At 54.6% G+C, this 22,201-nt stretch overlaps 10 protein-coding genes across 10 annotated transcripts; 3 read left to right on the top strand and 7 right to left on the bottom strand.

Moving 5' to 3' along the window:
• Positions 1-531: 531 nt before the first annotated feature.
• On the bottom strand, positions 532-1,183 carry M409DRAFT_17579 (uncharacterized protein; the record flags this gene model as incomplete). Its single annotated transcript, XM_033804118.1, has 2 exons — positions 532-616; positions 729-1,183. 2 exons carry the CDS (start codon positions 1,181-1,183, stop codon positions 532-534), a joined length of 540 nt encoding a protein of 179 aa, XP_033673233.1.
• A 407-nt stretch (positions 1,184-1,590) lies between these two features.
• M409DRAFT_17580 (uncharacterized protein) lies at positions 1,591-2,607 on the bottom strand (the record flags this gene model as incomplete). Its single annotated transcript, XM_033804119.1, has 1 exon — positions 1,591-2,607. One exon carries the CDS (start codon positions 2,605-2,607, stop codon positions 1,591-1,593), a length of 1,017 nt encoding a protein of 338 aa, XP_033673234.1.
• Positions 2,608-2,874: 267 nt separating this feature from the next.
• Positions 2,875-3,338, top strand: M409DRAFT_17581 (uncharacterized protein; the record flags this gene model as incomplete). Its single annotated transcript, XM_033804120.1, has 2 exons — positions 2,875-3,241; positions 3,292-3,338. The coding sequence occupies 2 exons, from the start codon at positions 2,875-2,877 to the stop codon at positions 3,336-3,338; spliced, it is 414 nt and encodes a 137-aa protein (XP_033673235.1).
• Positions 3,339-3,693: 355 nt separating this feature from the next.
• Positions 3,694-4,202, bottom strand: M409DRAFT_17582 (uncharacterized protein; the record flags this gene model as incomplete). Its single annotated transcript, XM_033804121.1, has 2 exons — positions 3,694-4,072; positions 4,126-4,202. The coding sequence occupies 2 exons, from the start codon at positions 4,200-4,202 to the stop codon at positions 3,694-3,696; spliced, it is 456 nt and encodes a 151-aa protein (XP_033673236.1).
• A 747-nt stretch (positions 4,203-4,949) lies between these two features.
• M409DRAFT_17583 (uncharacterized protein) lies at positions 4,950-7,864 on the top strand (the record flags this gene model as incomplete). Its single annotated transcript, XM_033804122.1, has 2 exons — positions 4,950-6,323; positions 6,377-7,864. 2 exons carry the CDS (start codon positions 4,950-4,952, stop codon positions 7,862-7,864), a joined length of 2,862 nt encoding a protein of 953 aa, XP_033673237.1.
• An 829-nt stretch (positions 7,865-8,693) lies between these two features.
• M409DRAFT_17584 (uncharacterized protein) lies at positions 8,694-10,247 on the top strand (the record flags this gene model as incomplete). The annotated part of the gene is made up of 3 exons (XM_033804123.1): positions 8,694-8,715; positions 8,800-10,057; positions 10,160-10,247. The coding sequence occupies 3 exons, from the start codon at positions 8,694-8,696 to the stop codon at positions 10,245-10,247; spliced, it is 1,368 nt and encodes a 455-aa protein (XP_033673238.1).
• A 281-nt stretch (positions 10,248-10,528) lies between these two features.
• M409DRAFT_63066 (uncharacterized protein) lies at positions 10,529-12,457 on the bottom strand (the record flags this gene model as incomplete). Its single annotated transcript, XM_033815424.1, has 2 exons — positions 10,529-12,220; positions 12,440-12,457. The coding sequence occupies 2 exons, from the start codon at positions 12,455-12,457 to the stop codon at positions 10,529-10,531; spliced, it is 1,710 nt and encodes a 569-aa protein (XP_033673239.1).
• A 432-nt stretch (positions 12,458-12,889) lies between these two features.
• Positions 12,890-13,550, bottom strand: M409DRAFT_50065 (uncharacterized protein; the record flags this gene model as incomplete). The annotated part of the gene is made up of 3 exons (XM_033811438.1): positions 12,890-12,916; positions 12,975-13,179; positions 13,249-13,550. 3 exons carry the CDS (start codon positions 13,548-13,550, stop codon positions 12,890-12,892), a joined length of 534 nt encoding a protein of 177 aa, XP_033673240.1.
• An 864-nt stretch (positions 13,551-14,414) lies between these two features.
• On the bottom strand, positions 14,415-15,885 carry M409DRAFT_63068 (uncharacterized protein; the record flags this gene model as incomplete). The annotated part of the gene is made up of 3 exons (XM_033815425.1): positions 14,415-15,142; positions 15,205-15,652; positions 15,706-15,885. The coding sequence occupies 3 exons, from the start codon at positions 15,883-15,885 to the stop codon at positions 14,415-14,417; spliced, it is 1,356 nt and encodes a 451-aa protein (XP_033673241.1).
• A 4,940-nt stretch (positions 15,886-20,825) lies between these two features.
• On the bottom strand, positions 20,826-21,981 carry M409DRAFT_17588 (uncharacterized protein; the record flags this gene model as incomplete). The annotated part of the gene is made up of 3 exons (XM_033804124.1): positions 20,826-21,317; positions 21,388-21,480; positions 21,562-21,981. 3 exons carry the CDS (start codon positions 21,979-21,981, stop codon positions 20,826-20,828), a joined length of 1,005 nt encoding a protein of 334 aa, XP_033673242.1.
• Positions 21,982-22,201: the final 220 nt, after the last annotated feature.

A 22,201-nucleotide genomic window follows, 5' to 3' on the forward strand; every position in this document is an offset into this window, starting at 1 on the left:
TCTTCTAGCGGCTTGCCTTGGAAGGGTGGTCTCTTTCCACGGACATGGCATTTGCTTGGTGTTGACGTGAAAGTCGATGGGAATGTGTATTGAAGCAGTATTTTGCTATGCTACAGCCGTTCCTAAACACTTATCCCACCACCTTAAGAAACCTCTTGTTCATGAGAAGAAGCAGCCCTCCTCCCCGGTCCCTGCTTGAGCCTCACAGCAGGATTAGGCTACGTGAGCAACTGCCGCCCTTATCCCGGCACACTACACCCGAATCCTACAAGTCGTCTGCACATTCGTGGCCCTTGCACCGCGGCCGCTTTGCCTAGAGTTGGGAGAGCTCTGCGTCGTAGTGGAACATGATCACGAGGTTGCCAACTTGCGAACTCGCTCGGTGGGTTTGAGGCGTAGACTACGACGCAATCGTCCTCTTTGAACCACTCTCACCGGCTGTCCACGTCGGGAAGGTAATCAGATGAGCCTTTCATTCATGCATGATGGTATAGCAATATCGATAGTGATAGAGGTGTGTGCTTGTTTGTCTTAGGCCTCGCTGTCTTCGTCGTACAGATCTGTGGCGATATCGTACATCTCCTCTGTAACTCCGTTCTCGTCGCTTGAGAAGAATCTGAGGTGAAGAATTTGTCAGTGTCGATGTACATCATTGGGGATTTCAAGATGTTTTCTTACCAGACCCTATTCCACCGCCTTACTCAACGCCTCTCTTCACACCCGCTCACTTCCTGTCAACCGCGTGCTTCTTCTCGCCCTTGCCCTCTTTGGCCTTCTTTAATCCTGCAGAAGCCTTGCGCCTTGCGGTGCGCTCGGGGTCGTCCTTGTTCCGCTCGACACGCCAGTCCTCCCCGGAGGAAGACTCGTCGGACTCGGACTCGACGGAGGCGTATGCGCTGTCGCCTTTTGTTCGACCTCTTGATGCGCACCAGACAAGGTATTTATCCACGCGAGCAGTTCGACGGGTCCTAAGATCGTCGTAGTCGGTACTGCGGAAGACCTGTGCCAGCGCGGTTTTGCTAGCCAGTCGCCACTCCTTTTTCTCCAGCTTATCTTTTGCTGGCTTTTTTAACAGCTTCAGGTTGTCCATTTTAGCTGTAACGTTCTTCACAAGTTGCCGAAGGGTCCGCTCGTCACACTGAAGTTGGGTCTTGACTGTTTCTCGGCTGACGGGCGGTGCCATAATGGCGTCGGTATCTTAGCGCGTCCTGTAAGACGAACCAACGTGAGAAGGGGTGGATGCATATCGATAGTGCCGTGCTCAGCTATAACTTACGCGCAAGGTTGTGCGTGCTGAGGGACGGGGTTGGCGTAGCTGATGATGATTGGTATAACGGCTTGTTATCTTTGGATGTGTTGTTGTTGTTGCGAAGTAGGTGCAGAGTGAGAGCTGGACTAATAAAATATGGCGGGCCCCGGGAAGAGCATCGCTATCGCCTTTGGAAAGTGAGAGAATGTCCTCACACTGGCATATGACAGTGAGTGAGAGGTGAAGCAACAATGCACCTTTCTGGCGGAATGAATGCAGACGAGTGCTCAAGGCCCATTGAGATCGATCGGAGAGCCTGCGCAAACTGACAATGTTGTGCATCAGCTCACTTCGACGAGTTTGAGCGCCTTATCAACCATTGCTGCCGCTCTACCAACCTCACCACCAGCCCTCTTCACCTCGCTGACCCCATGCCGAAACGCTGAATCCATCTTCATGTCGACAAAGATGTTCACTCGTTCTTCCGCGTCCTCATAAACCTCACTCTCCACGTCTCGTGGAGCACCGAACAGGTTCAAGTGAGCGAAAGAGTTACTCTTGGTGAGCAATAAGTGAGCGCTGGTCTGGTGAAGTGGGAAGCACGCAGCAGCTTGACGTTGCTGTGCGCTTGGATCGGGCGGCGATTTGGTGAGGCCGGTTGACAAGAAGTGAGAGAGGCTGTTCAGCTGATGGACAAGCAACTTGCTGCTGCCCAGGTTTGAAGTTGACTTTGCGGATGACCAGTTCCCATCCGTCGGTGTTGGAGTGGCGGTGGGCACATTCTGCCAGGAGAGCAGATTCTGGAATGTCTGCAGCGTCTTGATCCAGCTTCCTGCAACACTCATCACAGCATGCCCGTTCGTCTCCAACAGCCAGTCCAGGACATCGAGAGCAGTCAAGCGGATGTCGGTGGAGAGATGCGTGAGCCCCGCCCGAGTGTAGAGCAGTGTCTGCTCCAAGGACCCGATCTCATCCTTTGGCAGAACTTTTAGCAGCTTCAACAGCTGCTGGCGCACGGAAGAGTTGCCATCGAGTATCAGAGGTTGAGCTTTGCCAAGGACCGTGGAAAGAGGTTGTGGCAGACCATCGAGATTGGTAGCAACGGCTGCGGTCAGGTACGTGAGAGCATCACGGCGCTGCACATCGTTCTTGCTGCTCAAGAGAGACAGGTTGTGGCTGAATAAGGTACTCGCATCTCGTCCGGACTCGCTCAGGTTCTGCTGCTTGAGCACGATCGATTTCGCAGAGAAGCTGGTATCGGTGGCATTTGTGTTCTTAGGACGAGCCTTTCCAACCTTGAGCTTGGGCTTTTGGAAGTCTTGCTTCTTTTCCTTCTTCTTCTTGGATGATGAGCCCATGGCTGACTATCCGCAGTCCAGATGCACTCTGAAAGTAGATACGGAGGTTTGGAGTTCTGTGCTGGTCATTTGCGCATACCCAGCATTTGGAGCGAAAGAAGACGAGACGTCGGCGTTGAAGAATTCAAGACGCCGATCACGCACGGACCGCTACACGTGCCCGACGCGCCTCTCCCGATGACTTTTCCGCAAGACAGCACACGAACTTGTCGCGCCATGCCAACCCACCAGATTCACTACTGAGATCCCACGTCGACACTGCGCGATATGCAGCAGCCGTCGCCATCAGAAGAGACGGCCAACCTCCTCGCGCGGCTCTCCAATCGACCGGGCGTCCAGGGTACCTTGATCTTGTCGCGTGACAACGGTGCCATTGTGCGATCATCTGGGCTTGTGACTGAAGAGGAAGAAGTGGAAGGAGACATCGTGCCACCGGGCAGCAGCGGGGGTCAGACAAATGGCGTTGACGGCGAGGTCAAGAAGAAAGGCACAAGGAGGGCTGAAGATGTCGCCATGTTGGTGTGGAAGTTTGTGCAAAGCGCCGGGACAATGGTTGAAGAGCTGAATGGCGAGTCTGATGAGGCCAAACTTTTGCGTATACGGACCAAAAAGAATGAGCTCGTGGTTGTGCCTGGTATGTGGTCGGCAGGTCTGGCAAGGAGGCACGCGCTGACATCTATACAGACTCGAAGTTTCTCCTCGTCGTTATTCACGACACTCCTCCCGCTTGAACCTGGACCAGGACAAACAGCCTCCCATCCCAACCACAACGCGAAGATCCGCGCATCAGCCCAGCAGTCCCAGTGTGCTTGCCAAGGAGCGTGAACTCAAGTGGCCTGCTTCATGCTGTCACCAAACGCGCAGCCAGATACCCAGGAACACTTCAGGTGTAATTTACCGGTCGCAACGGGGACGCTCCGCCTACAATACAGTACTGGAGGGCATGGCACAAAATTGTCACAGACGAGACTCTGAAACAATAGCAGCGAAGCAAGCTGCGGGACGCGGACGCTCGAGGGAAGAAGCGAGGGCGTGCTATGAGCATGCGATCTGGGGTGACGAGGCAGCAGATGTCGCAGCGACAAACTACCAATGCTCCTCGCCAATCTCTACACTGTTCACATCGACCCCGTCTTTGAACCACCTCTCCGCTTCGCCAATCTCTATCTCGTTACCACTCATTTGCCGCTTCCTCATCCTCCCGTCATCGGCAAAAGTCCAGTCCTCGAGACCATAGCATCTTTTCCATTTCATACCGTCATGGGCATCCTGCATCTCATACCAGAATTGAACCGCTATTTTATTGTCGGTGAAGGCAAACAACTCCTTGCGCAGCTTGTAGTTGTGCTCTTTGCTCCACTTCCAGGTGAGGAAGTCGACGATTTCCTGAGTGCCTTTGAGGAACTTGTCTCTATTGCGCCAGATGGAGTCCTCTGTATAGGCTTTGGCGATATTTTCTGGATTTCTGCAAGATATGTGAGCGTGGCAGTGGAGGCATTCTCGCCTGCTTGTATGTACCGTGTATTCCACAAGTCCTGAGCCTTTTTGACCTTCTGGTGGGCTGTTTCCGCATTAAAAGGTGGCACTAGAGCCATGCTTGTGAAGATTGATTGTGAGAGTTGGGATTGTCGCCTAGTAGTACGGTGCGGAGGAGGTTCTCTCTCCTCTTTATCCAACTGTAATACGACCGACGCTACTGTATGTCGATGCTTTATTTGAATGAGCTGCTGCAGCAGAACCAGGAGCTGTACAACAACACGATACGATGCCCAGGGTGGTTCTATCGAAGCCCTGCAGGGATCTGCTCCTCCACCTACTACCCGTATTCATACCATGCAACTACGTCGGCCATCTTTCGTGGCTAGCAGAGCAATCTAACTCTCTTGATACATTCGCAAGGCAATTCACATATTATATTGCACTGCCATGTACCCTCTGTCGACCATATTCATGGTGGCATGGAGTTTGCTCCCTTATCGCCGTTTCTTGGCTGTCGATGCGAGCCTCGAGCGGCCGACAAAGGATCGAACGACGCACTCGATGCGCGGCGACGACATGACTGTAGTCTGTTGGTGAACCTTTCAGCCTCACTCATCCCATTACTCGACTACCGTCGTTCATCAGGGTAAAAGTACAAGACGGCTACACTCAAGACCAGAAAACGTCATCTACCACTGCTGGAGCTTCAACACCTGCAGCAGCCTTACAAAGCAGGAAGGACACTTCCACCGCCCAAAACTCCCTCGGCGTCTGGCCTGTGAATCCTACTCATCCTTTCGACGTCTCTCCGCGTCAAGGACTCCTCGCCACTTGCGCCTCTACTCGTCGCACCAACCGCCATCATGTCCGAAGATACGAACGGCACTGCGAACGGAGCGTCGCAGGCGCAGACCCAGCAGACGCTGAACAACCTCGCCAATGGCGCCCATCTCAAGCAGAAGCGCGCCCGATCGCAACTCAGCTGTATCCCATGTCGACAAGGCAAATTGAAATGTAATCGCTCCCACGATCCCGCCTGCGACCAGTGCATCAAGCGTAATCGAGAATCGTCGTGCCTCTACGTCCCGCCGCCTGTAAAGCAGAAGCCCGCGCAAAATGTCAAGGGTCGCATACGTCAGCTGGAGAACCTGGTGGTCGATCTGATGAACCAGCAGAGTACCAAGAACCCTCAGACCAACGGCAGCGACGAGCAAGAAGAGCACAGTCCTAGTGACGAGAGCCCTACTACCAACGGACACCGTCGATCGACCACCTTTTCGCAACCCACGCCTCCCAGCGACAACGATTCAAACTCTCCTAATAATGTCGGTACTGCAGGCTCTGGGAGTACGCAAGATGATGTGGATGGTGCGACCAAACCGTTTGGCCAGATGCGAATAAGCAAGAACGAGATCAGCTATGTTGGAGAGACTCATTGGCAAGCGATACTGAACGGCATATCAGAGCTCAAACGAGATCTTGGTGACAACGAAGATGGCGAAGGTGATCAAACGAATGGACATACCGAGCCTGAGGAACCTGACACGGATCTGTATGGCAATGCCTTTGGCAACGTCCCGCTCACCAGCCTCCCAGGAGGAGACAAAGCTAACTCACCGCCTCACGCTACGACGGGTCTTGGTTTCTTGATAGGATCCTCAAATTTTGTGTCTCGGGAGCAACTCATCTCGTCGGTACCAGAGAAGAGGGTGGCAGATCGCTTGCTGAGCCTTTGGTTCAACTCTCCCGATCCATTCAAACCCATTATCCACGCGCCTACCTTCCAAGACGAGTACAGGCGCTTCTGGCGAAACCCGCAAGAGACACCAACTATGTGGCTTGGTCTACTGTACGCTATTCTGAGCCTTGCGGCATCCTTTGGGCTACGTGATAGCGATCCCACAAGCGCGGCCGCGCAGGCGATTTTGGCTGATGTGAACGAATACCACACCTTGTGCGGATCGGCTGCGGTAATGGCGGACTTTACGAAACCGAAGCAATACACGATTGAATGCCTTATTTTGTACTCGGCAGGACTGAGGAGTAACGATGCTTTTGTGAACGTATGGCTTATGATTGGGCTCATCGTGCGATTGGCATTAAGAATGGGTTACCACCGAGACCCTGCCAGCTATCCTGCCATATCCACATTTGATGGTGAGATGAGAAGGAGGGTTTGGGCAATCATTAGCATGATTGACGTGTTGATCTCGTTCCAGCTTGGTCTGCCTTCGATGGTAAGTGCAACAGAAATCTGTTTGTCAACGTGCATGGCTGATATGGGACGCAGGTGAGAACGCTTCAGTCTGATACACAGTCGCCACGCAACCTGCTCGACCGAGATTTCAATGTCAACACCAAAGTACTACCACCAAGCAGGGGCATAGACGAACTAACGCCATCCTCGTACACACGGGCAAAGCTGCGAATCACGAGAATCTTTGCCGATGCGTCCGAACTCAGCCACGCCACGATCCCACCGTCTCACGAGGAGATGATGGAGTTGGACAGAAAGCTGGAGGAAGCTAGAGCGCATATACCGCCACTCTTGCAGATGCCGGACATTAGTGAACTGGTTACCGATCCTGCAGAGCAGCTCATGTGCCGGTTTAACCTCGATTTGCTATATTTGAAGGTCAAGATGGTGCTGCATCGACGCTACATGGAAAAGCCGTTTGCACAACTGTCTCCGCACGAACAACAAATGGGCATCGGTATCAGCAGGAAAGCTTGCACGTCGTGCGCATTACGGGTCCTACAGCACCATCACACCATCTACACGGCAAGCCAGCCTGGTGGACAGCTCGAAAGCGTCAAGTGGTACATGGGATCCATATCCACGCACGATTTCCTTCTTGCAGCAATGATCATTTGCCTTGAATTGTCACAACAGATCAGTCCTGATTCGGCGGTCATGAATCCCGGAGGCCGACTCTGTCCACAGCGGGCTGCGATGATGGATGCGTTGGAGAAGAGCCAAAAGATCTGGTCGGATGCAAGCAAACGCAAGCGTCGGCCCAATCAGTTCGTGGCCAAGGACGAGCACGCCCGTGGCGAGCACATGTTCGATGAGACGGAAAAGGCCAGTCGAGCGATGGCAGTTATGTTGGAGAAGGTCAAAGCCCGCTTCCCCCAGCAGGCGAATGCTCTCGCACAATTTCAGGAAGATACCCCGTCTCAAATGGCATTCACGAACGAGGAGCTTGGGATACCGACGCCGATGCACACGTCTACTGGAGAGCGTCCACAATTCGGCGGCATGGTCTCGTATCATCAATGGGACAACATGACCGGCGTCCCCGACGGACTGACGCTGAACAATAATGCATATGCGGCCAACACTGGGTCGACCAATGGGGCAACGTCACTCTCGCAATCCAATTCCAACGACACATCGCCCGAACAAGACGGCTCTCTTCCCGACTTCTCCATGATCGGGGACATGCTGGACATGCCGGGCAACATCGATTGGGACATGTTCGATCAAGGCATGACGAAACGCACGGCGCAATTCACCGAGGGACAACTCAACGACAATACGTTCCCCATGAACGGCTTCGGAGGGACACCTGGAACCATGGATATGCCTATCGCAGGCAATGCGATGGTCGGGGGCGGAACGGGGCCTGGCAGCGGGCAGTATCCGCCGTCGTGGATGACGTTTGACAACATGGAGGATGTGAATTTCGATATGACGGGGATTGAGAACTACGACAAGGCTGGCTTCTTCTCACCGACGGGTCGGAATCCGAACTCGTGGAGGGATGGTGCTGTTTGAGGGGCTTATGAGGTTATGCGGTTGTGATGTGAGATAGCACATGATGGGACGATTTGCACATGTTGCGACTACCTTCTCGTTTCGAGTGACATGTGAGGAACATGTGTTTGCGAGAGCCCGCGACTCATTCATGTGCAGCCGTTCACGTGAACAAGCTCTAGGTTGAGCCCGTACTGGCGTGTAATTGGACAGCGGGCCGGGCGGTTGGCGAACGTCTGCAGGCGGATGATTCGTCTTGCACAGACACACAGCAAAAAGCAGACTGCGCTGTCCGTCGGCCAGCTCATCGTCGCCAGGCCGGCAGCGCGCATGACCAGCGACGTGCATTGCGCGGTTGTGTTTGGGCCGCCACTGCATGTACCAATGACGTACGGCTGCAATAGGAATGAGCAACGCGGCTCTTGCGCTACCCACCACCACCAGACACTCCCAGTACACCCGCGTAATAGGTGCGCCAGACACCAGTGGTAAGGCTACGCTCGTCGGCGACCTGCTTCTCCTGCTTGCTATTTCTCCCCCGGCACAGACATGCGCGTCCTGCTGCCATTCTTCAATCGACTCACATTCAACCGCAGCGGCTGCTGACAACACTCCACCCCCTTGACCGCTGCGCTGCGACCCAACGCCGTCCAGACCTGCCGCGCCGACCATCTACGACATACCGATCCTTGCTTGTCTTGACGCCCGATTCACGTGAATCAGGGAACACACCACAACCGCATCCTGATATTGGCCGCCTTGCGCTGTCCGCGGCCACTCACCCCCGGCATTGACTTTGCGCTGCGCAGTCGGAAGCGTGGGTCACAGGCAGGGCTAAACGACGCCCGCCATGGAGAAGCTCATACTACGAGGTACGTCGTGGTTGGAATACAAACGAGCAGGCCGCATCCCGGCTTGCCCACCGGATAAAGCTAATGTCGATTCGTTGGCATAAGGTGTCATGTGGGGGGCCGACAAAGTCCCTGACCACTGGTTTGAGAAGATTCCCGGCGGCTTCTACAAAGACAAGGAGGGCAACACCCACGAGAAACCGGAGAAGAGCGAGGACATGAGGAAGCACCGCAGCAGTCGTCGCTATAGCGAAGACGACGACTACGAGGACAGCAGAAGGTCGCGCCGGGAGGACCACGACGATGGATATCGCTCTGATGGCCATGGCAGACATTCGCACCGGTCGTACGATGGGCCTGATGACAGCTACGACACCGTCAACGATCGACCACGGAGACGACGAAGCAGAGCCGACAGATACAGAAACGGCGGCGAGACCGATCGGCCCAAGCGAGCGCCCAGAGAACATCGCAATGGTGACCCCGAACTGAATGGAGCCTTCTCATATCACAACGGCCCAGTCGAGCCTCCGTTGAGCCCATTAAGCCCGCAGGCTGCTGCAGCCGCCGCCGCTGCTGGTGCTGGCTACATGTATCCCGGCGGGTCGATAGCCTCCAATCCCGCCAGTCCGCTACCACCAGCAGGGCAACCAAATCCTGCGAGCCAGTCGACGTCCACCCTGCGTGGAGGCATGGCCACGGGATATGTGCCGTACGCCAACATCTACGGCCAGCCTCAGCAACCCCAATATCCGCCACCAGCTTCCGATACTGGCTCTGTCCAGCCCAACTTCATGAACCAGGTCGCGCCCCCGGTGGCAAAGCAGCCCTACCAGCAGAACCCGTTTGCTCAGGAAGCACCTGTTGGAAGCCAGCCGAGCTACGTGCCAGACCCTTACTATACCGCGAGACGTTACGATGAAAGCTACGGCCAGCCCTACGACGAGCGCTATGATGGGTATGACGCCGAGACGGAGCGTCCACATTCGCGCTCACCATCACGACGACATTCCCGACGAGACGATTACTCCCCCGACAGCTATGACCACCGCAGCGACCTTCGCCGAGCGCGTAGTGAGCGCCGCCCCGACGATGGCCGGGCACCGCCTGGCAGAGGTAAGTCCGGAATCCGAGAGGCGTTCGACACATCCCAACGAGGACTTGGATATTCCGCCGTGGGGGCATTGGCAGGAGGCCTGGTCGGCAGTGAGATTGGAAAAGGCCGCGTGCCCGCTGCGATAGGTGCTGCTGTGGGAGCTCTTGGTGCTAACGCTTTCCAAGCTAGGGAGAGGTATGTCGACACCCGTCGCGGACCGCCGCTGAGCGCGCAGATGCCGTCGATGCCACAACAACCGCCGTCGAGGTAAGCTTCAACACAGCCTCGCAAAGTCGCTGTTGTGGCCGGGCAGCTGGATCGCCAGTGGAAGGGTACTGTGGTGGATTGAAGATGCTAACGGTACAGCAGGAAGAAGGAGGGCCGACGACGGTCTGAGTACGTGAGGGATGATGGGCATGCGCATAGGGGCGGGAAATCGGGATACTACTCGGACTAGGAGGTGAGTTTGGACTATTTGAGCCCTTTCCTCAACGATGATGTCGGAACTAATTCATCGCGAAGTCCAGACACCCTCGCGACACCTGCTGAATCCGCTCCAACGGCCGACCCTTCGACATCTACGACTGACGAAACACGAGACCTATGAATGCCCACGAAGGCATGAGAAACGGGACCCCACGACACAAAACGAGAAGATACCTACTTGCTTTGATGAAATAGAGAGATGAAAGCCCGCCAGCGAAAAGGCTCCCTTGCATTCACTTATCACCAAACATCTCAATGCCCACTACCGGGCTTCTTCATCAACCTCTGCGCCTGCGCGATCCAATCGCTCGCCACGTTTCCTATACACCTCTTCAACTCCCGCTCCACCACGTCGATGACCTGTGCCTCCCTTTCCTCCCTCGTCAGATTTCCCTCCCAGTTTTGCCGTCGTCCGACGATACACGTGTTCCTCGTGCTGGGGATCCGCAGAATCTCCTGTTCCGGATCAAAGCCCACTTCGCTCGCGAGACTCGCGACGTAGGAGCACAGCGTCGAGTAGGCTGAGGGCATTTTCTTTTGCGCGGGGGTTCGTGCTAGGGAGCCTGTTTCAGCGGCTTGGGGGTGGTGGCCATTCTTCTCATTCTCCTGCTGGTGATGTTGTTGTTGCTGTTGGGGTAATCTCCCCCTTCCTTCCAGCTGCTTCACCCCTTTACTCACCCCCGGCGCGCGGAACCTCGCGCCGCTAAGATCGTGACTGCAGCAGGGGATGGCGATGAAGGAGGAATGGTTCAGGTAGGCGAGGAGGGGGGTCCAGGGGGTTAATTCGTCGGCGTGGTTGGAGATTATGAAGGGGCCTTTTTCACCAAAAATCCCGTCGTGCCAGTCCTCTTTTTGTTTTTCTTCTTCGATGGTGCTGGTGGTGACGACGGTGTCCTGTAAGATCTTGGGCACGAGGATTTTCTGCTCTAGTTTGGCTTGCACGTCTGGCGGGAGGATGGACCAGGTCTTGCGGTGGCGGGCGTCGAAGCCGCTGCCGGGGTAGTCTTCACCCAGGAGGATGGAGACGAGGAGCCCGTTGCCGCAGCCTATGTCGATGAAGCCTGGGAAGGGAGGTTTCCCCCCTCCTTCTTGATCCTCACCGTCGTCATCGATGTTAGAGGAGGTGGTATTAGGTATCCGGTACATCCCCCTCCACAACTCGATCAAAAACGCCGCAATGGCGATATCCTCAAAGACATGTTTCCCCGGATCCGTGACTTCGACCCATTGTTCCGAGAGGCGTTTGCCGTATTTGGACTTCAGGCGGCTGTACGTGTCCTGGTAGGATTTTTGGGGGATGAGGACGTCGTGGTGCACGCGTTTCTCGTAGCCGAGGAGTTGGCCTTGGCCGTGTTTGTGGAGGGTTTGGAGGAGTTTGAGGGCGGTGCGGTGGAGTTTCGGGGTGAGAGTGGGGTGGGTGGGGAAGGGGTGGTAGAGGAGGGTTAGGGTGCCTGTCGGGGTGGGGGTGGGATGCCAGGAGTGGAGGAAGGCGAGTTGGGAGACGGCGGGGTGGTAGAAGGGGATGTCTTCTGGTTGGGCGACGTGAGGGATGTACAGCACGAGGCTGTGTTCTTCGCCTTGATCGTCCTGTCCTTTGAAGAAATGGCACGTCTGCACCAGAGGTTTGTCGAGTTGAGGATTCCGCGGGACGAGCTGCCGCACGATGGTCCTCTCGAGTTGGAAGCCAGGCCACCGAGCGGGTAGTGGCCGTAATTCCTCTTTCAGATGCTTCGCCAGGCCGTGATGCGGATCTGGGTCGTCGGGTTGGAAAAGGTGATCCGGCTCGCTGTCGTAGAAAATGTCCGCGCGAAAAAGGTGGCTTGATGTGATGTTGGGGTTCTTGACCAGGTTGAGCATCACGCCGTGGAAGACTTCGGATGGGAATGTAACAGGGCATTGGAGGACGAGTTGCCAGAGCTCGTCGGGGAGGGTGATTCGAGGTGTCTTCAGATCGTTGCCTTCTTTTGGCTCGAAGGGGGGTTTCTTCTTGAGAGGCGCGGTTCCATTTTGCCCGCCGGGTTGGGATGATTCGGGGGCCTTTTCGTTGAGAAGATCTGATTTTATGCCTGCAGAGATTTTGAGCATTGTTCGTCACAGTGGTGGTAGTTTCCTCAAAAGCAGACCTTTTCGCAAATACTCAAGCCATTCTTCGTCGTTCCCGACTCCGCCAGAATTCGGCATTGTACGATCAATCGATTGTGTGAATCAAGTCGGCAGTGCTATTGCGACCCGATCGACATGCAAATAGTAGTCAAAAGTTGTCTCGAAGGTGTTGTGCTACACGTCTGCTGCAGGTACGGCCCGCCAAGACGCTTCAATCCTCCCCTAGCGGCATCACATGTGTAGGAGATGTCAAGCCATGTGCTCAGTTGTCAAGCTCAAATATTCGGGTATCAGCGAGTCTATGTAGATCGCAGGAAACAGTACAGCACCAAAAGGTCTCCTTCCTGTCGTTTGCAGACACTTTGCAGAACCTCATCTCGTCCCAACTCCAAGTGGACCTGCCACGCAAATGCATTGCCAGCCAGAGTCTCTACTATCAACTCTTAATCGAGAGAACAGCCCCGTTTTCTACCATTTCCCAATTCATCCCATCCCATTCACCTCTATCATTTACTGTGGTCGCTCGTAGTAGTGAGCCTGCTCACCTGTTAGCAGCCCGTCCCATAAGCCTTCAATGTCCTCGCACAAAACTCACCATCTCAAGCCCAGCCCTCTTGAACCCACACTTGACATAGAACCCTTCGTTCGCCTCCGAACAGTCCAGAATCGTCTTGTAGCAGCCCACATTCTCCGCGACGTAGTCCAACGCCTGGATGATCCTCAGTCCCAACTTCTTGCCCTGCTGGTCCTTGGCGACCGCAATGTCCTCGATGTGTCCCACGAGTCCGAGGTGGTGGATACTACCATAGCAATTAGCAACGCACGCCCTAACGACTACAATCACAGAGGGTATAGTTATGTGTCCTTACAATTTCCTCTCCACAATCAACGCCCCCGTTCCCACGATCTTGCTATCCCCATCTAGAATCACCAGCACGTGGTATCCGCCTGCGCCCGCCTTCATCTCGTCGAAGCGGTTCTCAAACTCATCTTTCGTGACTTGGCCCACGTGCGTCAGGACTCGCAGCACGTCGAGGAAGCCGTAGTCGAAGTCGCTGCGCTCGAGCGGTCGGATCGAGTAGCCTGAGGGGAGCGCGGAGCTGACTTGCGGCGAGATCAGCGAGGGCGAGAAGAGCGAGTCGGTCGGTGCGGTGCCGTTGGTGTGTGTCATGGTTGGTGGTGAGTGAGGTTGTGTTTGCTTGAAGGGAGGTTGTTGGAGAGACGACTGTTTACGAGTTCAGGGACACGACAAAGAAGACGTCAGGCTCACGAGGCTGGGTCGTGGGACAGTCTGGGAGAGGGGAGGGAGAGTAAGTAGCAGCTGTCTGTTGTAAAGGAGGGCTCTCGTATCTGATTGAACACATAAGCATTGTCTATTTCCATCGCGCTGAAACAAGCAGCGGTGGCACTGCCGGAATGGCTGTTCGGCGCCTCTATACTCGAATTTACAGTGTAGAAATCAGCATCTGTCCTTAAACTTTGGGGGAAGCTGTTTGACGGGGGCTGGGCTGCAGGAACCGTCTTTCGTTAGATCCCCCGTCCTTCTAGATCACTGGCTGCTTCTAGCGCGCTAGTCGGTCCTATTGTTGGCACACGAGGATGAGAAGCCGTGCAGGACCACGAGTTGGTGATGCAGTGCTACTCGCGTTTGATCCCACCTCACCCTTCGGAGCAGCAACTGAGAAACTGTAGGGTCATTATTCGAACAGGGACAGACTCGTCCTCGTGTCATTCAGCTTTTCACGTCGCCTCATTTTCGACATACATTCCACAGCGAGAGTTCCCCTCCTTCCAGTGCCGCTGCGACATGTTTCCTTGTATACACCCATTTCGCCTCCCAGATGAACCATATAAATGCTTGATGATAAGGGTATAGTCTCCCCAAAATGCCCAAACGCCTAAAAACTTTCGCCTTGCCTGTGCACGTGGTTCTCGTCCACAGCCGGCGCCAACAATCCCACAGCGAACACACATAGTCATGCCATCGGTGACATGTGGCTCCTTGATCGACAAAGTCCATGCTCAAAATCGAGGCCTAGTACAGGTTGCCATGTGGAACCGCGCAGAAAATGCCGACCACGACGCAGGAGACGACGAACGATGCCAGGACGGATTGCAGGAAGATGGTATCTTGGATTTGACGAAGAGCCGGCTCTTGGATCCAGATCTCGCGGTCAAAGACTTTCCGGATGATGTTACGTTTCTTATAACGTGGCACCCACGGCTCCTCCTCGAACGAGTTGCGAGTGCCGGAAAGGAACGAGTCGACAGACATTCCCTTCTCGTCGGCAGCTTCCTCTGAAGAGTCCGAGAACAGCTCCCAAGGCCTCAAGTGTCGGTGATGCAGACCATGCAGAACCACGCACATACCCTTCCAGGCGGCGACCAGCGTTGCGATACCAACGAACCAGCCGACGATCGGGAGCACTCGCCACCCGCGGCCTGCATGACTGAGGGTGATGAGCAGATCGGCCAGGAAGCCAAAGAGAATCAAGCTGACGCCCAATCCGCGGGCAAAGATGACACGAGGTCGATTGCCGTTGCAGATGGTCCAGCGGATGAAGTTGGGGTGTGCTTGTCTGCGGAGAGAGTACTCGACGGTGGTGATGATCGTCCTGAATGCGGTGGGATGCGTGGTATGCTGAAGAGCGTGCAGCACAGACTGTCGCTCCCGGGATGAGAGGTTCAGCTCACGAGGGCTGCCTTCAGCGATGTAGATGCTGATGATTCGAGAAATCTCATCTCTGTATGGCTGGTTCGAGACTATTCGTCGTTAGTTAGCTCAAAATCACCATCGAAGAGTTAAATATATTGATAATGCATACAGGGCTTCCATTTCATACCAGCATCATCAAAGGCTTGCTCGGTTACTACTCGATGGGAACTGGCGGTGCTGCTCAACAGGGTCTTGTCGTCGCCCACAGAGGAGCCGTAGTCAGAGGCAAGGTCCCGCTTGTCGTCGAAAGATTCGGCCTTTGGTGGGGTGTTGAATGGGTCGGCACGGTCGACGGTGACCTTTGGTGCGTCTGCGAAGTCGGTGTTTTTCAGAACCTCTGCAATTTGCGGCGGCACACGCTTTGGTCTGACGGGTGAAGCGCCGTAGATATCGGCGTCTGCGGCTGATGCACTCCACTCGGGTGCCAATGCCTTGTCGCTGGCGGGTAGGCTGTCCCATCGTGATGAATAGTCTCGGTACCAGAGGAAGAACTGGAGGTTCTCGGCCGAGTACTCGATGTACTTGAGGTAGTTCATGAACTCCCTCACTGTGACAGGCTGAGAGATGGGTAAGTGACATTGATCAGAAGTCGAACGATGGATATACGTACAGGACAGGTGCCGCCAGAGATGATACGATCGAAGGACAGGGCATCGGGAATGCCGCTGCTCATGTGAGAGCTGCCAGACTGGATCGACTCGTTGACGGATCTTTGCTTCTCGTCGCCATTGAGAGAGTCGCGGGAGGAGGTGACGTGAGAGGGACGGCGGTAGGTGAGTGAGTAGACCATGGTGGTGACGAAAGTCGATGTGTAGAAGTGATAGCTGATTCAGAAGTACCAGACGATGCAGTCAATGGAAAACAGGCAGCGAGCGTAGTGGATGATGAAGTAGCAGTGCGCGAAGGGCCGCCGTGGTGAGTTGCAGAGGGAATGGCGTGAGTGATGATGTTGATATAGCCGGACAGGATGAAGGGGAGACGATGGTGGAAAGCCCCGCGGCTGGCGGCCTCGTGGTCTCAGGGCCCGTGAAGTGGATGGCGTTGCTGAGGAAGCCGCAGACGACGGCGGTGTTGCACGGGCGAGGACAGCGGCGAACGGTTGCTCGCGCTGGGCGGAGAGCTCAAGTCAAGGTGACTCGCACGACGACGAGATCTTGGGCGGTAGTGGTGGTGATAAAGAACGAGTGGAGGAGCTGTGCGATGGCCTGCAGCTGTAGATGGGCGATCACTGCACGCTTTGAACCAGCACGGCCAAGGTGTGTGCATGCATTGGCAGCCGACGCCAACCTTACACGGGCCTTCGAGAAGGTTTTCCAGATGCACTTACCTAACCTGCGCACCTTCCACTCCGCTATCCTTGACGGTAGTGCTTCCACATGGCAACCACGACGGCGCCGCTTCCAGAGCCGGAAACGAAGAAGGCCCCCCAGAAGCCACCACCTCGCATCCTGTGCATCCGCCGCCGTAATTGCCCCTGAATTCCTTCACCACCAACACGCTCCTCTGCGCCGCGAAGGGGAAGACGGCCGAGCTCAGGCTGGCGCGAGGCTTCCCCAAGACTTCGATGCACGTGGTTTGGGCCCAATGCATGTGCCAACCAAGATCCATGCGCCAGTGGCAGCGGCCGGCTCGCGATATCTTTCCCCGTCGTTCGCCTCAGTAGCCGGGAACACGACCCGGCTCCTGGCCGCAGCAGAGCAAGCAACGACAGCTCCACCATCGCAGCAGCACATGTGCGCGAGCGCAGCCGGCAAGCCGAGGGTGGCAGCAGGTCCCAGCAAGCGAGTGAAGTCTTCGTTGTGCGACCAGGATGTGCCCAGATGTGCTCGGGCCATGTCTTGTTGAGGGGCATCTGACTTTGGTCCCGCCAATGATATGTCTTCAATCTCGACTAGTCTGCGCCGTAGATCATTCTGCCAAAAGTCTAAACCCGCGAAAGCGTGGCCCAGCCCATGTTCTCGGTGCCCCTTGAACAACATCTGTTCTTCGCTCGCCCAGGCAATGGCCCTTCCTCACAGTACGGTTTCGTGGGCGTGTGTTTCAAATTCTGGCCTACGACGCTGATTCTACGCCTGCTGTTCGCTCCTGGCATTCCACACTGTAGCTCCCCCGGCTCTCATATTTGAGATCGCCCGATACGGCAACCTCACCATGCATCTCCGAACGCATGCATATCATGCCATGCTAGGCGCATGATACACGTCTATCCTGGTCATCTCTTGCAACCGAGGATTGGCCTCCATTGCCTATAGAAAAAGACAAGCAGGCGAGAAGAGGGCCTTTGCACTCGTCGAGCGTGGTAGCGATGCGCCACTCGCCTGGATTGGCCCCATCGCGGGTAATGGTCCATCCAATCTTCCACGCCTGCAAGCCTCCAAGGGCGAGCACCGTCTCTCCCATATTGGTCCTGCCCAGACAGTCCTAGCTGTCCGCAGGATCAGAGATTTTCTATGAATGGACCTTTGGCGTTCACGGAATTCAAAGCCGCCTTCGCCTACTACAGTCCCCAGCACAAACGTTAGCAACCCCTGCTAGCCTAACGGTGAAAGGTCGACACGCACACGCTGTCAGTGCTCAATCGCACAGACAGGATTTGTTTGCAAGACGCTAGCAGGGGTTGCTAACGTTTATGCCAGAGACTGTACAGGCTCTGGCAAGAATGATATGAACCCCTGCTAGTTTCTCAGCCTTTATCTAGCTATATATGGAAGAATAAGTGGGTCACCACTTTGTATGGCCTCCTTCAGCATCGATTACTGCCTGACATCTTTCCCTAATACTCTGGCAGATCCTTGATATATCAGATGTCGACAGCCTTGTCCATTCAGTCTGTACAGCCTGAATAACCTCTGCCCTTGTTGTAGGGAAATAAAGCCCAACCCTATGCTTTAAAAGACTCCAAAGATTCTCAATTGGATTAAGATCTGGTGAGTTTGCTGGCCATGTAAGGAGCTGTATATAACAGTCCTTAAACAAGGCCAATGTAGCCTTAGCCTTGTGAATAGATGCGTTGTCTTGCATCACTAAAGACTGCTGTTGGAAGATGCCCTCTTGTTGCTGCTTTTGGCAAGCAGCCTGTATTAATGGAACGATCTTCTGACGGTAGATATCCCCATTAATTGATCCAGCATCGAATACAGTACACTCCTTCGGTCCATCTGCTGATATGCAGCCCCAAATCATACAGGCTGAGTACTTGCGGAAGCGTGGTACAATGCAGTCTGTATGATAGGCTTCATCAACCGTTCTTGTTACATAGACCTGTCCGAAGTAGCCACAGCGAATTGAGGCTTCATCAGTCCACAAAACCCTTGACCACTGCCTATCTGTCCAGTCGACGTGCTCTTTTGCCCATTGTAGCCGTGCTGCCTTGTGTTTGTCCGTAAGCCATGGCTTCTTCCTTGCTATATATCGTTGATAGCCTTCTTTTGCAAGTGCTGCTCGAATCGTCCGGAAGTCATAAGAAAGGTCCTCAAGGCGCGTAATTTGATCCAGTCTGAGCCGCCTATGATAGGCATCAGTAGTCAGTCTGTTTACAAGACGACGTCGTTTGCGGGTTGTAATTACAGGAGGGCGTCCTCGTCGGGGTGGTGTACGTGGTTCGCGTTCTAGGCGTGTAATAACCTGAGATATAGCATGTTTTGAGGTATCCAGTTTCTCAGCAATCCGCTGAAGTGGCCAGTATGCGTGCTTGTGAAGGGCCCATATCTGGCCCTTCTCAAAGGCTGAGAATATCCTCTTTGGCATTGCTGTATCGAAGAATGTAGGAATCAAGACGCGTACAGCGTGTTTTGAAGCAGGCCCACAATAACAACCATATATAGTTAGCAGAAGGAATGCCACTAGCAGGGGTTCATATCATTCTTGCCAGAGCCTGTATTATGTGGCTTCCAGGACTGCAATTCCGTATGCCGGTCTTCTCGACATGCCTACCGAAGTCCTGAACGTCAGCTTACATCACTGAATCTAAACGATACACCTTACGATGTTGACTGCCATGCTTTCAAGTCCTGACCATCGCAATGGCCATGTCGAGATCGAAGAGTGTAGTTGATATTCGACGTCACACCAGCTGCTGTGTGAGCCTGTCCCAAGGAGCGACCATGCGCTGCCGCCCTCACGGCGTCATGCCATTACGGCGGACCGATCCGACCTGCCACATTTGCAGAAAGAAGAGAGGCTTGCAGGCACCCTGGGACGCCCTGTGCGACCACCAGGATCTCAGGATCTGGAGATTAGACCTGAATGAAGATCTTGTGCTCCATGCTGCCTCGACTGGGATCCTTGCTCGTATCGCAGGGGCTGTGTTCGACTTCACGTGGTGCTCGTCATGAGGTGAATTTCAGCGATACCCTGATGTTGGGGCTTGTCGTCCATGGCAGCGACATCGTGGGTAGATGACTGCGGCCGCCGACATTGACTTCATCATCAGACTTCATGGAGGGAACAGCACTGTGGCATCAGTCAGGCTCGATGGAAGGCGGGCCCTCTGTTCTCGAGCTGGCATTGATTCACCACCAACAACGTTGACACGACGACCGCAGTAGCGCCATTCGTGCATCCCAAACTATTCCATATCTTTGAGAACAATATTTACACAGCCAAACCCTTCATGCAAGATTAACACATTCCTGGCAACCACAGCAACCTCTCGGCACGGTACTTCCAGCCTCGTCTCACGATTCCCGACCTTCATTCCAGAACCGCGGGCCAGGCTTCCGAACCTCGAAATATAAAAGATTCCTATCCCAGGTTGGGACAAATGATCAACTGAGCGTTCTCTTCTGCGACATCTTCAACCAGTACGTTTCTGATTACAGCCTTTCCTAGCACCTGAGCCAGACAAAATTCTTATGACTGAGCCGTACTCAGCCCTCAAATCTGCGAACACCATACGCTTTCGATCGATCACACTGATTGTTCACGCCTGGTATTCTGCACCACGATCGTTAATTTTGGAGCACGTGGTACGTGGTGCTTTGCGAGGATCCGTGAAGGATACTGACCTGTTACCCACTCCAGCATCTCCATCATGAGGCCCTCCCCTCTCGCGCGCTCAATGCCTCAATACAGGCTTTAATGGACCCTACCCTCACCGCAGCTGGACCTGCACTTCCATTCATTAATCCCACATTCAAGTCGACGATGACTCCGGCCTCGACGGCACATATCTCCTAAGCTATTTGATCTACGACACATGGCTATCAGCGCACACGACTCGACTACATCTGATACCGCACGCAACCGCGATTCTGGACTAAGAGGTGTGCTATTAGAGACTACTCGTTTCTAGTGCTGGACTCAGACTGGTGCTGCAACACCTTCACACTTCTTCATCCCATCGATGATAGCACGCTCCTTCGCAGATGAACGAGCATCGAGCAGCTGCTAGAATCTCTACAACTTTGACGACGAACTCGCGCCATAACATTATACAAGTCGTGGTACTACCAAGGACGACAAACCCTGAGGCGAAATCAGGCTTCGGAGTCTGTCACATGCCTGTCCAGCACACGAGGGCACACCAAACTCCATAGCTGCAGAGCAGCCTCTACAAACGACTGATGACCATCAGACTCCAATTCAACCATTTCGGCGCGAAAGCCCTCGGCCCTCGCAACAGACCAGGGGACAATCCCACTCGCCTGAACCCTTTCTAGAAGGAAGCACGACTCACGAAGGTCTCTTGATACTCACCATTCTCACCGACATATACATTTTAATACAACTTCAATCAACCACATACTTCCCCCTCGGCCTCTCAATCCCACACCCCGTCCCATCCGTAATCCTCACCCTCTCCTCCCCAAACGGCCTATACCTCCCCGCAACAAGATCCCTCATAAACCCATACGGGCAATCCCCCGCCCCGCCCTCCACCGCACAATACCCCCGATGCCCCAACTGATACAGATTATTCTCCACGCCCCACCGCTCCCGCTTCCCCATTGCGTCGCCCTTGATGATCTCGCACGCGAAGATCTCGTCGGGTGTGTTAGACGGGGTCGACGAGTGTACGATGTGGCCTTCTGGGGAGCAGAACATGGCTTCGCCCATTGAGTTGAAGGTCCCGTCGGAGCCGGCGAGCGCCACCGAGCACGTCCAGAGGAGGTTGCAGAAGGCGTTGGAGCGGTTGGTGATTTCCCAGGAGGGTTTTATGGGCGCGGTGTAGCCAGCAGTTCGGATCAGGGTTTCGGCGCCTTGGTAGGCCGATTCGCGGGCCTTAAGGTGGGAGAATGTGTTAGGGGATTGGTGATGGTTTACTTTTTGCTCAATGATATTATGGACGTACCATTTCGGGGAACTGTCCGTCGTGGCAAATTATATGAGCCATGCGGATTCCTCGCGGGCCCTCGAATATGGGTATGCCCCTATTCCCTGGGTACTGAGTTCCTGTCAGTCAGTACTTAAGACAATTCTAAAAAAAAAAACCACCCCTTCAATTTCAACAAACCAACAGACATACCCAAGGCTCCACCGGCACCCAAGGATGCATCTTGCGATAATAATTCACCACCCTCCCCTGATCATCAATCACCACCCCCGTATTCCACGGCATCCCCAACGCATTCCTCTCCATAATACTAAAACAGCCCCAAATCGCATTCTCCACGCACGCCTCCCGGAAGGCTTGGACTTCGGGCCCGTCCAGCGTGCACATGATCGCGTCGTCGGTCGACATGCTCAGGCCGTGAATGCAGTATTCGGGGAAGACGATCAGGTCCATGAGCGGGTAGGACTTGCGGGCTTTGGTCACGAGGGCGCAGACGTGTTGGGTCGCGGCGTGGAGGTCGGCGGGGGTGAGGACGCGGAGGAGTTGGGATTGGCAGAGGCCGATGGTGATGGAGTCGTCGGAGGATTTGTTGAGACCGCCGAGTCCGGACATGGTGGGTTGCTGTGTTGTTCGTCTTGGGTGGAGGGAGATGGGGAGTGAATGGGTATGATGGCGGCTCTTTTATTGATTGTTGTCAGAGGCGATCCTCATAGGCGACCCCGCCTCTAGAGATGAGGTCTCCATAGGTGGCAAGCTCGTAAAGCAGTAGGTGTAATAAGGAATGGTCCATTTTTCTGCGAATGTAGAGTTTGATCTCTGGAGAAAGAGGGTC

Source organism: Zasmidium cellare (assembly GCF_010093935.1).
Source record: "Zasmidium cellare ATCC 36951 unplaced genomic scaffold M409scaffold_3, whole genome shotgun sequence".
NCBI classification, from domain to species: Eukaryota; Fungi; Ascomycota; class Dothideomycetes; order Mycosphaerellales; family Mycosphaerellaceae; genus Zasmidium; species Zasmidium cellare.